The 18,885-nt window shown below is 42.0% G+C and overlaps 1 protein-coding gene across 1 annotated transcript; it reads right to left on the reverse strand.

The window, feature by feature from the left end:
* Positions 1-8,098: 8,098 nt before the first annotated feature.
* Positions 8,099-16,962, reverse strand: LOC110506427 (dihydroorotate dehydrogenase (quinone), mitochondrial). Its single transcript, XM_021586028.2, has 9 exons — positions 16,826-16,962; positions 16,216-16,425; positions 15,754-15,953; positions 13,373-13,455; positions 11,177-11,364; positions 10,751-10,864; positions 9,814-9,967; positions 9,243-9,402; positions 8,099-9,132 (listed from the first exon to the last, which is right to left on the reverse strand). The coding sequence occupies exons 1-8, from the start codon at positions 16,850-16,852 to the stop codon at positions 9,323-9,325; spliced, it is 1,056 nt and encodes a 351-aa protein (XP_021441703.2). The 5' UTR covers positions 16,853-16,962; the 3' UTR covers positions 8,099-9,132; positions 9,243-9,322.
* Positions 16,963-18,885: the final 1,923 nt, after the last annotated feature.

The following is an 18,885-nucleotide window of genomic DNA, read 5'->3' on the forward strand; positions in this document are numbered from 1 at the left end:
CAGAGGGAGGTCTATAGCAAGCGGCAACAGTGAGAGACTTGTTTCTGGAAAGGTGAATTTTTAGAAGTAGAAGCTCAAATTGTTGGGTACAGACTTAGATAGCCTGCAGAGTTCTGTATTACTATCTTTGCAGTAGATTGCAACACCGCCCCCTTTGGCAGTTCTATCTTGGCGGAAAACGTTATAGTTAGCGATGGAGATTTCAGGGTTTTTGGTGGTTTTCCTAAGCCAGGATTCAGACACGGCTAAGACATCTGGGTTGGCAGAGTGTGCTAAAGCAGTGAGTAAAACAAACTTAAGGAGTAGGCTTCTAATGTTAACATGCATGAAACCAAGGCTTTTACGTTTACAGAAGTCAACAAATGAGAGCACCTGGGGGGTGGGATCTTGGTCACCTCCGTGACAAAGGCCCTTCTCCCCAGATTGCTCAGTTTGTCCAGGCGGCCAGTGCGAGGAAGAGTCTTGCTGGTTCTAAACATTCCTGTTTTTGCTTTGTCATTATGGGGTATTGTGTGTAAATTGATGAGGAAAAATGAGAAAGGGAAGGGGTCTGAATACTTTCCGAATGTACTGTATTGTATCTTCTTCAAATGTCGAAATTTGGTTGCATTGACAACCAAACACAATTCAATATCACTTTTGAAATACAATAAATTGCCTATTAACTTGTCGGCAACCTAAGAAGTTATATGTTGGATTCAAGTCTCCAACTCAACCAAAAATAAAAGCCTTCTAATATGAATCTCTCACTCAGTGGCCACTTTACCTGACATATTCCTTAAGCCAATGTCCATTAGTGTACTATGGGATCAAAGCCTATGGTTCAACTTCATTTATGTAACTACTTTTCATATCACAACAACTTGGCTCACAATGGAAGGCCGTCACTATAAATACATCCTAACGCAGCAGTATAGTGTATTGGTTCCTGGTTCCTATCTCTGTCTGCACGTACCTAACTGGCTCTTGGTGTGTGATCTCAGTCTTGGTCACATTAAGGCAGTATTGTTCTCTTGATCTGAGACCTGTGCTCCACTCACACACCTATCCACTCTCACATGAACACAACATGGAAATCAGGTCTTTGAAAACTATGCCGCCAGCAAGGTGATTTTCTAGAGCACATTGAGAGCCTTAGCATCGGTACGTGAAGTCTGCTATGTTTTTCCCCTCTATTTTCATGGTGCTTTTGAATTGTTAATTGGTCATAAACAATGTCCACATGTGGCCCGGGTCTCTTTTTGGCTCTGGCAGGAGTACAGAGAACAGAGTCAGAGATCGCTCAGGGGGAACACCTACAAACTATACAACAAATCTCTCTCCAGGTATAGAAACAAAACATCAGGAAGTATAAACTCATATGCCCTCAGTGGGCCATTAATATTTCACCAAGATGCTGAGGTAAAAATGCTGCTCTGCTACTGATGTCTGAAAGCTATGCCAGAAAATATGTTTTCTGAAAATCTGACCTGCTGACATTCCTCTCCATGTATGTGAATTGATGATAGAGGCTAAGGAACATAAATGTATGCACTTGAGCTAATTATCTAGCTTATTTAGTTTGCGATCCATTTTATATTTCTGAACCATCAATTAATTTTTACTGACTGAAGAATCATTGCTTGAGTGAGTGATGAGCATTGATTGCTGCTTAAAAGTAGCCAATAGCATTCATACATCAAAGACACAGAAGGGAAATACGGTATTAGTCTACAGTAGCAAAGTCTGAAAAGACATAAACAAAAATCAACAAACTAATTTGAAGACAGAGTTTTTCTACAATATCCAGCAATAGTAAAAGTGGTTCAGGGACTTGATGTGTTGTTATTGTGTGTGTTAGCAAAGAGTTTTAATTCATACTCTCCTCTCAGACTAATAGATCAATACATTCATACCAATTCTCAGCTACATTCACAATCGATGCTTATTACTTTTTCTCCTCGCTCCAGCATTCAAAACTCAGACAGAAATGTAGACTGAATTCCAAACAATCAGCTAGACAATAAACTCAAGGACACACATTTCTGTCCCCTAGCAATGATTGAAATGAACAATAGTAGATGTAGCATAATTTCAACCCGAAGGATAATTGAGTTTCCATTTACTGTTCTAATTATGTTGGTACGGATGTCATATGATGATGCCTGCATCACACAATCACAGCAGAGCAAGGACAGGGTGCCCTCGGAGAGACCAGGTAGACTACCACTCCCACCCTCCCTTCCACCTCCACTCCTCCAGCTAACCACCATGTCAACTTGATTATTCACACAGCCTCCAAGTCAAAATGGCATATAATCTAGAGGTACATTTTATTGAAATGACTATGAAAGACATTGTATTCTTTATAAAAGCATCAAAACACAGAATAATATATCCTCCACTCACAGCTCCAGATGTTCACAGACCCACCATCCTACTGCAGGTGTGATGAAGAGAGAGCATGACAGATGGAGAAAGGGATTTTTGTCAAAGTCTAAGATGGCTGTTTTTCCCATCCTTAACTTTAGATATAGAATCCTGTCAGTCACTGAACCGCCGTTGTTAGTGCTATTATCTCCCATGTTCTACTACCCTGTTTGTTTCACAGTCTCCTGAGCCGATAAGAGCAGCTGAAGTCCCATATGGTTTCCCTGCATGGCTCTGTACTCTGTGTTTTCTTGGGTTATCAGCAGCTGTGTTGTTATATAAACACCCAAATATCTACAGGACATAGCTAAATAAAGATCAAATAGAACCCAAATATTAGTACAGGACCCACAATAGCATTTTACCACCTTGTCCGTTGCTTTTAAGTTCTGAGCTGTTGTGTGTGTGTGTGTAATTCTATCAAGAGAGTAGCTGATAATAGGCTTGGTAGGGAAGTATGGATAGCACAGCCCTGGACTCTCACACCTCTGACTGCCAGGACCCAGAAGCAGTGTCTCCCCTGGCATTCACACCTTAACACACTACACACACATTACTTTTATTTGGTTGTATTGTTTCTTTTTTTAAATGTGTCCTTTAGTTGTCATATGCGGACACCTTCTTGGCGAACATCTCATTCCAATATGGACGTTAAAATGGAGTTGGTGCGGGGACTTGCTTCCATTCAGCCACAAGAGCATTAGTGAGGTCGGGCACTGATGTTGGGCGATTAGGCCTGGCTCGCAGTCGGCGTTCCAATTCATCCCAAAGGTGTTCGATGGGGTTGAGGTCAGGGCTCTGTGCAGGCCAGTCAAGTTTTTCCACACCGATCTCGACAAACCATTGCTGTATGGACCTCGCTTTGTGCACAGGAGCATTGTCATGCTGAAACAGGAAACGGCCTTCCCAAAAATGTTGCAACAAAATTAGAAACACAGAATCATCTAGAATGCCATTGTATGCTGTAGCATTAAGATTTCCCTTCACTGGAAATATGGGGCCTAGCCCCGAACCATGAAAACAGCCCCAGACCATTATTCCTCCTCCACCAAACTTGACAGTTGGCACTATGTATTGGGTCAGGTAGCGTTCTCGCCAAACACAGATTCGCCCATCGGAATGCCAGATGGTGAAGCGTGAATCATCACTCCAGAGAACGCGTTTCCACTGCTCCATAGTCCAATGGTGGCGAGCGTTACATCACTCCAGCTAACGTTTGGCATTGCGCATGGTGATCTTAGGCTTGTGTGCGTCTGCTCGGCCATGGAAACCCATTTCATGAAGCTCCCGACGAACAGTTAATTTGCTGACGTTGCATCCTGAGGCAGTTTGGAACTCGGTAGTAAGTGTTGCATCCGATGACAGACTAATTTTACGAGCTACGCGCTTCAGCACTCAGCGGTTCCGTTCTGTGAGCTTGTGCGGCCTACCACTTTGTGACTGAGCCGTTGTTGCTCCTAGACGTTTCTACTTCACAATGACAGTACTTAATGTTGACTGGGGCAGCTCTAGCAGGGCAGACATATAACAACCGCCAGGGTATAACAACCTCTTCAATCAAACTACATTCCAACACACGGTCGTGTAATCTACTCAGCTGTACGCTGTGAACTGCTTGACGATGCCATAGGTTCCTTGTATCATGGCATAGCAGCAGAATCGTTCTGATCCTCTTGAACACTGAGCACCGAGGCACACTCACAGAGCACCAGGTGATTTGGGTGACCTGAAAGGATGACCGCTGTCATTCCTGCCTCGGGTGCTCTGTTTATGTCACCCTGTCTGTCTGACCTATTCCTACTTTACAATCCAATTGTAAAACATGAGAGAAAAGCTCTGTATGGAACGCCAGGAGTAAACCCAGGTCTACAATACATCTCTGGGGCTTTCTCACCAGGAATCTACAGTAATGTCACCACACACCTGTCTACTCAAAGCCAAGGCGTCTTGACTCCCACTGAACGCCAGGGAACTGGACGTTCCTCAGCAGCCTTCTCATCGAGCCAAAAATCAGAGGCTATGGTAGATGTAAAGCTTCCATTGATATGGCGATGATGCCTCTCCACCCTACAGAGTCAATATGGAAACAGTAACTGCTCTCCAGAAGTGTTGCAGAAGAAAGGGGTGGGGGAATACCTATAGCCTTATTATAAACTGGGTGGTTCGAGGTCTGAATGTTGATTGGCTGAAAGCTGTGGTATTTCTTTTTACTGTTCTAATTATGTTGGTAACCAGTTTATAATAGCAATAAGGCACGTCTGGGGGGTTGTGGTATATGGCCAATATACCACGGCTAAGGGCTGTATCCTGGCACTCCGCATTGTGTCGCGCATAAGAACAGCCCTTAGCCGTGGTATATTGGCCATATACCACACCCCCTCGGGCCTTATTGCTTAATTTTAGCCTTCTGTGTTGTGTTGTATTGTAATGCAAGCTATTCAGAATTTGTACATGTTCAATGCAAGTACATTCTATAAAAGGGAATGAATTGAAATCATGCATTTTCTAATTCTTTTGACCAATCAGATCAGCTCTGAAAAAAGTCTAAAGTGAAAAGATCAGAATTGGGCTGCCTGTGTAAACGCAGCCATTGAGAAACAGTATAAAACATACCACCTTATGTACAGTTTATACTTTATTCTCCATATATTCGTTATCATTGGATTATATCCACTATCGTTGGATCATGTCCACCCACATCCTTCAAGGTTTTCGTTTCAGAAAGACCAATCATCCAAAAGGACCAGCTCTACTCAATTCTAATTTCGCTTATGAGTGGAGCGTATGAAACAACTAGACAAGAGTCCCTTCCAGTTAAACAATAGTTTGTTGACTTTGCTGTTGGATGTTCAATGCACATCAAGAAAACACAAATATCACATTTAAGTAAACGTCAACATCTATAAAAGAGAAAAGAGAACTAACATTGGCCTCGACCAAAAGAGACGAGAGGGAGGGGACATCAGTACAAAATTAGGCTAGCAATTTGAATATTATAGCCACAGTGTACTCTGCCAGCAGCGAGTAGTACATATAGGGCTATGTGACGCAATCTTCTAATTCGTTCAGGGGAAAGTCAAAGAGTCAGGACCCCAAAATAAATGAGGGTAGTCCATTTTTCTTTTTTCACATTATTTTGCATGCTCCAGGAACAGAGAGCAGCTGTTAAGTTTGGTCAACACGTTTTGTTTACAAGCTTTGCATGCAGATTCTGGGCAAGAGTCTATGTGTATTGTCATCCACGTGTTGGTGGACTGACTCACTGTAGTCTGTTTTCTCTGAACCAACGAGGATGCCTAAATCAGAGAAGGTAAGTACTTAGAGGCATTCAGTGCTTTTGCTGGGGCCTGAGGGCAGCTGTCAAGACATGTCTCCACACAGCTGCTACTGCTCACAAGGAGCTGAATCACATCATCTGGGAGCAGGAGTGACTATGAACCACTACTGACAGCAGGCAGAGATTCACACTTACAGCACACCTGATGACTGTAGACAGATGCGATCATATATAATGACACCCTTAAACAGTTCACATTTGATTTTTAAATAAGTTGAAATTGAAAAAGCTTCGTGTTCACATGTATTTGTTTGATTAACAACTACACAGGATCCCCCACCACCCCCCAAAAAATAAAATACTCACCGAAATTGAGATTTTTGGCCTGGACTAAATTATTTAAATGTTTCATTAATTTGTTTGGAGACAAATTCTTGTTTTTTGTGTCGTTTATCTCAGCTGTGATAATTTGCAGGTGCATAAAGGGTACAAATTCCTTTGGGTGGTGGACCATTCTTGATACACATGGGAAACTGTTGAGTGTGAAAAACTCAGCAACATTACAGTTCTTGACATAAACCGGTGCGCCTGTCATCTACTACCATACCCCGGTCAAAGGCACTTTAATCTATGGTCTTGCCCATTCACCCTGTGAATGGCACACATACACAATCCATGTTTCTATTGCCTCAAAGTTTAAAAATCCTTCCTTAACCTGACTCCTCCCCTTAATCTACACAGATTAAAGTGAATTTAACAAGTGACATCAATAAGGGATCATAGCTTTCACCTGGTCAGTCTGTCATGTTTTGTATACTCAGTGTAGTTGACCACATCTATATGACCCTAAGATGATGTGCACTGGATCTACATAGGAATGGTGTTTAGAGAATCATCTATGAACTGTATCTCTGACAGGTGGTCTCTCCTCAGATTGGTGTTTAGAGAATCATCTATGAACTGTATCTCTGACAGGTGGTCTCTCCTCAGATTGGTGTTTAGAGAATCATCTATGAACTGTATCTCTGACAGGTGGTCTCTCCTCAGATTGTCAGATGGGTCTGTTTGGTTTATATGCCAGTCTTCTGTCAACTCACTCCTTTTCTGACAAATCCAGCTTTTGGGGAGTCTGTATGTCTGTCTTTCTGGACTGCACCCTAAGGAGGAGAAGGATCCCTCCACAGCTGGTCCATTCTGACCTACATGTATTCTGAGATCAGAGGCAGTGGCCAATATTTTGGCAACAGGACCCCAGGAATCAGTGAATCAGGAGACAGGGAGACCCTCCAGGGAATGTGTTAGTGTGTGAGCACACTAGGAATAACATTTACCCACAATGCTACAGTACAGTGCCTCTAAATTAAGCCAGGCTGATATCTAATCACGAGCACTGGGTTGTTGCCGATGGCCACAGCCTATATACTGCAGATGCATTTCAGTTAAGGGGAAGACAATTCCATTTTTATAAGCATTAAAAATTCCACCATATCAATCCTCTAATCAAAACCCAGCAGTCAGAATGGACATTCTGTCAAGTGTCAGTTGTGCAGAGGTGAGGATGGAGTCAGGCGCAGGACACAGAACCGAGTAAAATAACATACTTTACTCTGAAAAATAATCAGCCAATAAATCCACGCAGGGATAACAAGCCCTAACACAAAACCAGGAACAATCACGCACAAAACACAATGAGAACCAGAGGGTTAAATAGGGAAATAATAACAATGTAATGGGAACCAGGTGTGTACAATCAAGACATAACAAATGGAAAAAGAAAAGTGGATGTGGCAGCTAGAAAGCCGGTGACGACGACTGCCGCCAGAACAAGGAGAGGAATCAACTTCGGCGGAAGTCATGACACATTCAGTCAACATGGATATCAGAGGCAGTAAGATTGCTTTTGTAACATAAACAGTACCTTCTTTACCCTAGGAATCTATTGAACCCACTCATGATAGTGGTGACACAAAAATATGTACAATGGACAAACTGGCAGAAACATTTGCTCAGGGGGTGGTGAGTGAGTAACCTCTACTGAATGTCACAACCTGGCTCTTAGGTTGATCCCAAACCCAGGTGCAACTTGTCACCTTAATGACCCAAGCAGCTCCATCTGTCCCCAATCTACAAATAAAAGCACAAACACAGAGGAGGCAGGGAGAGAGTATCATGAAGGAGAGCTGTACAGGGCTTATACAAAGTCTTAAGGGCCATGAAGTGGACATTCTCTGAAGAAGTCAACTGGGAAAGATGAAGTACAAGCGAAGCTCTGAGAATGACAGAGTACAGACCGGTTCCGATAAACCCTCAATATCAACCAAGGTTTTGATGATCATTTACAGCGTTTCCCCTGCCTCCCAATAACATGCTCATTGTGTGGAATACCTAAATAAGATATGGATAGTCAAGACATAATTTAAATGGACTTTTATTCTTGCCTGAGGCGTGTGCTCGAAGGTTCATGTTTCTCAAATAGGTCAACTATATAGTTTAATGTACATGCCTTAACATCCATTAAGTACCCCCTTGACATTACACTCGTAACAGGAGCAGTTCAATGTATGTAACAGGTCAGAAATAAGACAGAACTATTAGTGCATCCGGTTGGACTTGGTCCTCTTTGTCAGCTTGTTCTGGTACACTTCTCCTCAGTTATACTGCTGAGAGTTAAGTTTTACCATCTTACAGTGGGATCATGTGTAATTAAAGCCTGCTGACATTTGGCAAGTAATTGTGCCATTGCCCTTTCTTTAAATGTCAACGCTGTTATATTTCCTCAGTGTTTAACTGACTACTGCTGCAAGGCTAAATGGTAATTGTCAGGTAATTGTCATTCTGCTCATTGCTAGGTGATCAGCACTAATTTCAGACGAGGTCTCCATTATGTGGGTAGCAGTTCAGCGATTTACAAGAGACGTGAAGTTAAGCACTTTGAATGGAAGTTATTTGTGAACAAATGTTCAATTTCTATGGTCACAGTTGTATAAATAGCAGCACACAGTATTTCTGAAGAGCACACATATTTACCTAATTTTAAACGTTTCATTTATTTTTTACATACATTACACATGACGTGACTGCTAGTGTCAAAATACTGTTAGCACTTTGGTGTCATTTAGCACTTAACCATTCTTACGGTTACATCGCCAAGTAAGAACCGTGAAATGGGGCAGGTTCTGTAATATTTGTAATAGGCTGTAATATTTGTGTGTACAGATATCATTCTAGGCAGTCGTTACATGAATTGATCAGGCAAGCCACTCCATGTACTATAGACTTCAAGTAAAGGCAGGAAACTGTAGTGTAATCAGTCAAACCTGTAGAGCTGACTGATACTGACACTCAGAGCCTTGATCATTGTTCCTAACTAGGCTGTTGTTAATCTCCCCTCGGCTCCTCTATGGTCAGCTCCAACAGCATCCGATATGCTTGCAAATCCTTGTTCTCTGTAAAACATAGGATAAGGTCAGAATGCTACAAAATACAAGCAATTTGACGAGATGAAGCCACATATGAAGCCACTCAGTAAAAAGAACACATGCAAGTTCACACTTACTTTAAAAGCTGTTCTAGTTCCCTTTTGATTTTGGTGATAACTGGTGGACCATGATTGGTTCAGTTGTACACATCTTTAACCTATGAGGCTCCAGCACAGATCTTGTCCAGGGCATCTTGTCCACTGGCTACACCCCCAACTCCAATGATTGGCACCTTACCTTCAATGAGAGAGCAATACTGGGTGAATGAAGAGAACATTCTATACAACCCAGCCCACAATCAATCAATCCAAATCAAATTTATTTATATAGCCCTTCTTACATCAGCTGATATATAAAAGTGCTGTACAGAAACCCAGCCGAAAACCCCAAACAGCAAGCAATGCAGGTGTAGAAGCACGGTGGCTAGGAAAAACTCCATAGAACGGCCGAAACCTAGAGAGGAACCAGGCTATGAGGGGTGGCCAGTCCTCTACTGGCTGTGCTGGGTGGAGATTATAACAGAACATGGCCAAGATGTTCAAATGTTCATAAATGACCAGCATGGTCAAATAATAGTAATCAAGCCAGTATCAGCTGAAGCAAGAACCATTAACAGTGTTTTGATGATCCTTCATGGAGCCAACCTACCTTTTGTCAAGCTGTACATCTCTCTCACAGTGCATGTAGAGAGCTCCTTGATGGGCTGGCCGCTCAACCCTCCCACCTCTTTACTCTGGGGGTCCTGTAGAGTCTCAGGCCTGGATACTGTAGTGTTGGAAACCAACAGCCCATCCACACCAAGCTAAAACACAAACCATGATTACCTATTTGACATTACCCCATAACACCACATCAAAACAAATTTAAGTAACCCAATCATTGAGAATATTTCACGATCTGTTTAAAAGTGAGTTCTGTATTCCATTAGAGTTGGTGTAGCATCCTAATAAAATTTAATTTAATTGTTCCAGGCACACTTAAAACGAATACACTCAGGCTGCGTTTAGACAGGCAGCCCAATTGGTCAAAATAATTATAATTGGGCTTCGTCTAAACGCAGCCTGAGTGTATTCGTTTAAGTGTGCCTGGAACAATAAGAATGCTACACGAACTCCAATGGAATACAGAACTCACTTTTAAAACAGATGGATCATGAAAAATATGTTACGATTTGTTCATCTTCATTCTCAATGATTGGACTGTCTGACAAATGTACCGTAACATATCTAATACTCTACATATTTGCTGTGCTTTCTATCGGTCTTTTTCCATTGGGAGTCTGTCCGCTTACATGAACACAAAACTCCTCCATTACCCTTAACATAAAGAGTGGATAGGAGGCAACACTAATGCATGGCTAAGACCCATGGCAGCAAGACTGATCTGATGACAGCTACAGAACACACGCTGACTATGTGAGAAGTGTGCTCAGGAAGATGAGCAAACAGGAGAAACACGGATGACCAAAGTAAGCAGCCCTAAGTCATTGGGGGTTATATACTGTAGGTTAAGGCTTGGTGAGTAGGCTACATAGACAGGCCCACAGAACCACATTGACCCCTGTGTGGCTAGGCCTCAGACTGACCTCTGTGACCACATCAGCAATGTCCTGCTTATCCTGGGCGGTGAGGTCAGGGGCAATCTTTACCAGTACAGGGGGCCTGCTCGCCCCCTGTAGGGCATCACGCTCCTTCAGCACCTGGATGGGTTTTTCCTAAGGTTAATTGTGTTCAATCCAAACAGTGCTGTGCTTATGTGATGTGTATGTTGTCTAATGGGAAGTCAATTATCTTTTGACATAGAAACCCAAATGAAAGATCCCCGTCTATATCAATAAAAGTCGAACTGAACAGAAACACCAGACTTCAATAAAGGAAAAGTTGCAACAGCTTGCTCTCTGGAAAGCCAATGATACATAAACTATAAACATTACATAAATAGAATGATATCCTGGTTAATTAAAGGATAAATAAATCATATCTAGGTCAGCCAAAAATTGCCACCAACTGACCTTGTACAGCAGTTGTCGCAGTTCCCCTTTCCCCTGCAGGTCCCTGAGGCCTGGGGTGTTGGGGCTGCTCACGTTCACCACCAGGTAATCAGCCAGAGGGCCCAGCGTCCGCACCCCCTCCAGGTAGTCTACCGCTGCGTCCTGCGACAGCTTGTTCTTTCCCAGGTTGATGCCCAGGGGCAGGCCAGCTAAAAACACACAAACAACAGGATTTATTCCAGTTATGAGTCCCTGGGAGAGGTTAAGGTCAGAACATAAATAGAATGCATGGGAGTGAACTAAGAGAAAACACTGTCCGCAAGCGTCAACTGCGTCACGAGCGTATACCGCATCAAATGACGCCTCGATAACGGCGACATTTATTGTATTTTGGTACACCAGAAGTACATTAACTTCAAATGGAACGCCGCATTTGCCTCGCAGTATTGAGTTGGAGGCAGATGCAGTGCGTTCTGTGTGGCGCATAAATTGGATTTATCGAAACTATGCATCAAACTGTATGTGTAGACAGCTTGACAGACATGGTAGCAGAAGGTGAATGTTGCACACATGTCCAGATGATCATTTTTCTCACGTCTACGCGGAGCAATGCTGGTGAAATGAGCTGATAAACTGTCAAAAAATAGACTGTGGGTGCATTGTTACCTCTGGAATTGTGAAATGGATAGCTAATGTCTATTTAGTGTTCATAAGTTTAACAGCGCGCCACCATTGTGTAAGCCTATATAGGCTGGTGCTTATGAAAACGTTGTAGCAATGCATGAACGCAACGACATTCTACATTTAGAAACTGGATTTGTTTCAGAATTAAATATCACGTGGTCAATGTCATATCTTGACAGTATCACTGTTGTTGCTTACAGCCGATTGGATTGAAATACAGCTCCAAATGCATGGTTAGCGAGTGCCTTGTTTTAAATTAATCAAATCTGTTCCAAAGGGAATTTGAATTCGGAATTGTTATGATCTTCCCTACTTTGCTATGAACAGTTGTATGGTTAAAAAGTAAATTGGGGGCCTCCCGGGTGGTTAAGGGCGCTGTAATGCAGCGCCAGCTCTGCCACCAGAGACCCTGGGTTCGCGCCCAGGCTTTGTCGTAACCAGTCGCGACCGGGAGGTCCGTCGGGCGACGCACAATTGGCATAGCGTCGTCCGGGCTAGGGAGGGCTTGGCCGGTAGGGATATCCTTGTCTCATCGCGCACCAGCGACTCCTATGGCGGGCCAGGTGCACTGTGTTTCCTCCGACACATTGGTGCGGCTGGCTTCCGGGTTGGATGCGCTCCTGTGTTAAGAAGTAATGCGGCTTGGTTGGGTTGTGTATCGCATGACTTTCAACCTTCGTACGGGAGTTGTAGCGATGAGACAAGATAGTAGCTACTAACAATTGGATACCACGAAATTAGGGAGAAAAAGGGGGTCAAATTCTTTAAATAAAAAAAGTAAATTGGGTTGTAGGCTAAGGTTTATCTGACAAATAGACTACATATTGGAAAGCAATATACAGCGGCCTACCTGTTTTGCTTTCGATCATGGGCATATAGTCTAGGCGACTATGGCTGGAAAACCTGGAATGAGGTACCTCAGATTGAGAGAGTATACAACCGTTTATAACCGCTTTCCATGACAATCATGGCTTAATAACTGGTTTACGTTACGTCATCTATGTGAATTCATGCTTGCTACTCTCACACAAGCAAGTTCACGCCGTTGACGGACTTCCCCCTTGTGATTTCGGCTTAATGTCCCAATCCAAATCAGTGGGGAACATTTTGTTACGAATGCTCTATTTTACTGAAAACTAGTGGAATATGGCAAATTGAATTCAATCAAACTTTAAGCAAACACTCTCCATCAAAGATATAAATCAATGTTGTAAAAATACAATGGTGAAAATGTTTTTGTCGATAACTTGACAAAAACATTTTAGTCCTTTGCTTTTTGTCTGTCAATACAAGACAGTGTAGGCTACTACTGTTCTGACTTGGAGACTCATTTGTAAGTGTGTACTAGCTCCCCTGCCAGAGTGTGATTGGTATTAGGAACAGCCTGGGGTAAGGGAATCTCCATATAAAACAGGGGCAGAGGATTATAGTGTCGTGTAGTTGGCTGTGTGCCTGAGGCACTTATCAGCTCACTGTCAACCCCATCTATCAGTCTGACAGGCAGCACAGAAACAGGAGTTGTGTCTCTTTTACCTTTAGTCAGCTCTACCTGGGTGCCTTCTCTTGCCTTTAGTCTCTCCCGTGCTGCTGCAAGACCACAGCTGTTGAACCCATATCTGAAACATACCCACTACATAATCAAGAGGTTAAGTTGATGTAATACACAAAAAGCCATACATTTGCCAAAAAAGCCATCAGCAATTTAGGATCCATTCCTTTATCATGCCATAATGATACAGTATATGTTAATCCCCAATTGTCCAGAGTGCACATTCAATTTATTTGATTACTAAAATCCATAATACATGAAATCCAGATGTTTTTTTTTGCAAAATAATTGCAGTCAGTTGAGTAAAACTGTAATAAACACCACCATAAGGAAATGAGGCCTTTAATCATCTAATGCACTCATCTTGACTTTTAACTTCTGGGAAGCTGTGTTGTTGTTCACCGAGGAGTGAAAGTAGCATTCCGGCATATTATTATATGAGGGGCTTGTTAGTCTGAGCATCTCATATCCCTGCATATCATCCATGCTAAATTGAATTAATCATATTGATTCTAGCTTAATATACAAAGACTTACTGTCATTTACTAACTCCATGAAATAAAAGACAAACCATTTGGAAACATCCTCAGTGAGCTCCAAAGATACTGGGACAGTGATACATGTGTTGTTGTTTTGGCTCTGTACTCAAGCACTTTGGATTTGAAATTATACAAAACTACACAGTTGAAGTCAGAAGTTTACATACTTAGGTTGGAGTCATTAAAACTCATTTTCAACCACTCCACAAATGTCTTGTTAAACTATAGTTTTGGCAAGTCAGTTAGGACATCTACTTTGTGCATGACAAGTAATCTTTCCAACAATTGGTTACAGACAGATTAATTCACTGTATCACAATTCCAGTGGGTCAGAAGTTTACATACACGAAGTTGACTGTGCCTTTAAACAGCTTGGAAAATTCCAGAAAATTGTGCCATGGCTTTAGAAGCTTCTGATAGGCTAATTGACATAATTTGAGTCAATTGGAGGTATACCTGTGGATGTATTTCAAGGCCTACCTTCAAACTCAGTGCCTCTTTGCTTGACATCATGGGAAAATCAAAAGAAATCAGCCAAGACCTCCACATTTTTTTTGTAGACCTCCTTCAAGTCTGGTTCATCCTTTGGAGCAATTTCCAAATGCCTGAAGGTACCATGTTCATCTGTACAAACAATAGTACGCAAGTATAAACACCATGGGACCACGCAGCCTTCAAACCACTCAGGAAGGAGACGCGTTCTGTCTCCTAGAGATGAACGTACTTTGGTGTGAAAAGTGCAACAGCAGCAAAGGACCTTGTGATGATGCTGGAGGAAACAGGTACAAAAGCATCTATATGCACAGTCAAATGAGTCCTATATCGACTTAACCTGAAAGGCCGCTCAGCAAGGAAGAAGCCACTGCTCCAAAACCGCCATAAAAAAGCCAGACTACGGTTTGCAACTGCACATGGGGACAAAGATCGTACTTTTTGGAGAAATGTCCTCTGGTCTGATGAAACAAAAATAGAACTGTTTGGCCATAATGACCACCGTTATGTTTGGAGGAAAAAGGGGGAGGCTTGCAAGCTGAAGAACACCATCTCAACCGTGAAACACAGGGGTGGCAGCATCATGTTGTGGGGGTGCTTTGCTGCAGGAAGGACTGGTGCACTTCACAAAATAGATGGCGTCATGAAGTTGGGAAATTATGTGGATATATTGAAGCAACATCTCAAGACATCAGTCAGGAAGTTAAAGCTTGGTCACAAATGGGTCTTCCAACTGGACAATGACCCCAAGCAAACTTCCAAAGTTGTGGCAAAAAAAAAATCTTAAAATGTTTAGAACCATGTCAAGCAAGCATAGACAGCCATGACAAAACGCACACCTTTATTGTGTATCAATAATTTAGAAATACATGGATTTACATTTGGATCTGGGAAGCTTTTTCCTGAACTAAGGATTAACTTCTCTGACAACCAATATTTCCCTTCATATACGCAAAGTACTGTGTTCTAACAACTCGTGAATATGCATGTTTGTGCCTTGGCATCTTATTTCACAGCACTTTTCAGAGAATGGAAGCGAACGCAAGGAGGTAGCGGTGTAACACCCTGATAACATTCATTTGGCTCCTTAATTTCAGTGTGAAGAAGCTGTGCTACAGCAAAGACAAAAAGGGAATTCATATTGTAGTCTGTCACCAGGCTCAATGTGAAAAAACAAAACTTGAAACGTGAAGGCGGCAGGCTTATTCCCTTTGAACAGAGTGGCGAATGACATCTGTGATGTCTCTGTTCGCTGCCGCTAAAAACATTCATCTATAATGAATGACAGCCATGCCATGGTTCAGTAGCCATGTCTTATTCATTCAAAACCGTACCGGTTGATGACCGCCTGGTCAGTGGTCAGTCTGAACACACGTGGTTTGGGGTTCCCCTCCTGGGGTTTGGGGGTGATGGTCCCCACCTCCACGAAGCCAAAGCCTAGTCTATAAAGCCCGTCAACAGCCTCCCCATGCTTGTCAAATCCTGCTGCTATCCCTATGGGGTTCTTGAATTTACAGCCCATGACGTTCACTTCCTGGAATAAGAAGTAACAACGCCAGGTCAAACTGTTGCCTAAATTCCAAAGTACACAGTGACAAATTACAGTAACAACTTAGATTAAAAAGGTTAACAAAGAGATTTGACTAGCTAGGGTGAGTTATGAGACAGTGGGAGTGAAGGTTCTCAAACAAAGTATACATTCCATTCTAATCTTAAACCAACTTAAAGGCAATTCAGAGTAAGCAAGGAGAGTCAAAACACCCAACAGGCTAAAGGGCACCTCCTCCCATACTGACCAGTGATACTGGGTCCTGGTAGCGGTTCAGAGGCACCAGACCTAGGCCGATTAACCTCACTGCCATGACATGGGCTGTCTCTGCTTCCACAATCCTCTGCAGCAAGGGCATAAGCTGGTTGGTGTAGAAGCGCTCATCTCCCACAGCAGTGAGGTAGGAGACAAACAGGACGCTGCCGGACCCAATGATCTTCACTGCGTCCTTCAGACGCTGCAAAGAAAAATAAGACAACTGAGGGGAGTTGCAATTATTGTTATTTTACTAGATGACAGAGAGTGAACCATAATACCCAGTGACTAGCGTTACCAGCACTGAACAACCCATGTGTACAACCCAGTGGGTATAATTTAGCATGCCTGCCTGGTCATTCAGGATCCAGCAAACAGTTAACTAGTTTCTCTCGTCACAGAGGCTGGTTACATGAACTAGCTAGTCACATGGTAATAAGCCAAATTGAGCCATGTTAGCTAGCTCACTTCATTCAACAACACTCTGATTGTAGTAGCTAACGTGAAGTGGTTACTGCCCAGTTTCGCTTACCATATAGTCAAAACATTGTTCATGACAAATACAAACTATTAAAACAACACTGCTTCATGAATGATGTTACCTTCAGTTGTCCCGCCATGGATGTCATATCACTTTGCAAACGTCTGGAAGCATTTCTTTCACATTGCCGAGAATCACTTCCTGAATGTAATCTCACGATACTTCAAAGGCAGCTCTGAAAACGGCAAATCAGAGTTCAGTGATGATTCTGTATGATAAACATTACAATTTGTTAGGATGAATATAACATATGAATATGACAAAGGACTCATTAGTAACTCTAGTAATTCACTGAGTCAATTTGCACAAATAAGATCAAATAAAATGGCAGATGTTCAAAATGAAGGGATAGCTCATAAGCCAATTGAAAACCAAAGATGTATTGTTACAACCCTGTTCAATGTCAATATTAGTCCTTGGCTACATCAAATTGACTTGTAAAGTGAAGTAGATTGAGAAAGGTTTTTCTTCAAAATTTCTACAATTGAGTGACGTAAAGGCACTTTTTCACTTTGCATGTTGTTTGAGTGTCTGTAGTGATTTTCCTAATGTAGTAAGAGTGTATTCACAGTTTTTCGAAAGAAAGCTTTCTAATTTCCATAAGATGGGCAGAGTCTGCCTTTATTCTGAGATCAGTACTTGTTGCAGATTGTAGGCTATCATAGCTCTACCATCTATAATGGATTTGTTCATACGAGCCTCTTTGTTTTTGTGGATTTCTGTGGGGATTGTATCTACGGCCAGTACAGCATGCAGTGAAGAGGATGCAGATAATACCACTTCAATGAAATTCAAACATGTGTTCAGGAATATGGCCTATGAGTTTTCTCAAAAGCCAAAGAGCTGGTCTCAAGCCCATGAGTCCTGCAAGGAGCGAGGAGGGAAACTTCTGAGGAATCTGAATTGCAAGATCAAGAGCTTCCTTCAGGACTTCTCGAAAGAGAGACACACAAAAAAACTCACTTGGTGGGTGGCTAAGGGTGTTATAGGGCAGTACCAGGGGCCAGTGATCGGTGAGTAAAAATACTGGTAACCCACTAGAAAATACTAGTAAACCACTCTATACTATGGTTCCAGGGCTGCACTGTGTCAGAGGATTTGTTTGATACTGATTTCTCTATAGCTCTAATTGAAGTTACATCCATTTTTGGACATATAAATGAATGAAATGTACCCATTGATTCTTGAATAATATGAGCTCAGTTCAAGTGTCGTACCCCATCAGAACTCAAAATATAAGCTTGTTTTACTCCAATGTTTGTAAACAAACTAAATGTAAACAAACACTGTATAGCCTCAACACATTTTTAAAAATATAATGTTGATATCATGGATTGTCAGTCCTTGCATTCATAGCTCTGTCCATGAATTTGAGAGTGGTTACCCACTGGGCACAGATATCAGTTCAATGTCAAGTTTTGATTTAAATTTGTCAACTAACATGATTTCAGTGTAAAATAACAAAAAATATCACCATGTCATTGACTTCATGTTGGGTGAAAAAAAAGACAAAATGCTCTTACATTGATTACTTTTTTTCAAAATTCTGTCAGTTTTCTACATTGATTCAACTTCATCACATGACATTCTTCTGTTGAAATGATGTGGGAACAACATTGATTCAACCAGTTTTTGCCCAGTGGGTACATTTCTCCAGCCCATCCCTTAGATTTTTAGTAAAACAGTGGAGGGGAGTACACTTTGTTATTGTTTCATCTGCTGATTGCAGCTTTAAGCTCTCTGTGAACCATGAAAATGGAATAGATGTTGTAATTCAATGATAAAGTTGAGTGATCTTAATTAAGCCACTGCTTATGGTCTTCGTGGAATTCATGAGCTGTACAGAGGCACTTTGTAAATGACAAGCATGTCTTAACTGGAAACCCTGACAGTTACCAGTTGTGAGGCACGTCTTCACTATAGATAGATTATCAGTGTCAAATGATGTCAGGAAATCCATTATTTTTATGTAATAAGACCTATTTCCACCTGTCTTGGAACATAGCCATAGGGAAAACTTAGAACCAGGCTTTCACACTCGATCCGTCAGCTATAATATAAGGACATTTTAAATGATACATTTTTGTTGGAAAACCGAATGTTAAAATAACAGTGTTATAT

This window comes from Oncorhynchus mykiss, chromosome 26, assembly GCF_013265735.2.
Source record: "Oncorhynchus mykiss isolate Arlee chromosome 26, USDA_OmykA_1.1, whole genome shotgun sequence".
Classification (NCBI taxonomy): domain Eukaryota; kingdom Metazoa; phylum Chordata; class Actinopteri; order Salmoniformes; family Salmonidae; genus Oncorhynchus; species Oncorhynchus mykiss.

Bases quoted from the DNA above. Each gene is read 5' to 3' on its own strand.
- LOC110506427 (XM_021586028.2), bottom strand. From the start codon at position 16,852: ATGACATCCATGGCGGGACAACTGAAG. The intron at 15,954-16,215 runs GTCAGTATGGGA...TTCTTATTCCAG, and splicing joins ACCAGGACCCAGTATCACTG to GAAGTGAACGTCATGGGCTG. The intron at 9,403-9,813 runs GTAGGTTGGCTC...CTCTCATTGAAG, and splicing joins GATGTACAGCTTGACAAAAG to GTAAGGTGCCAATCATTGGA.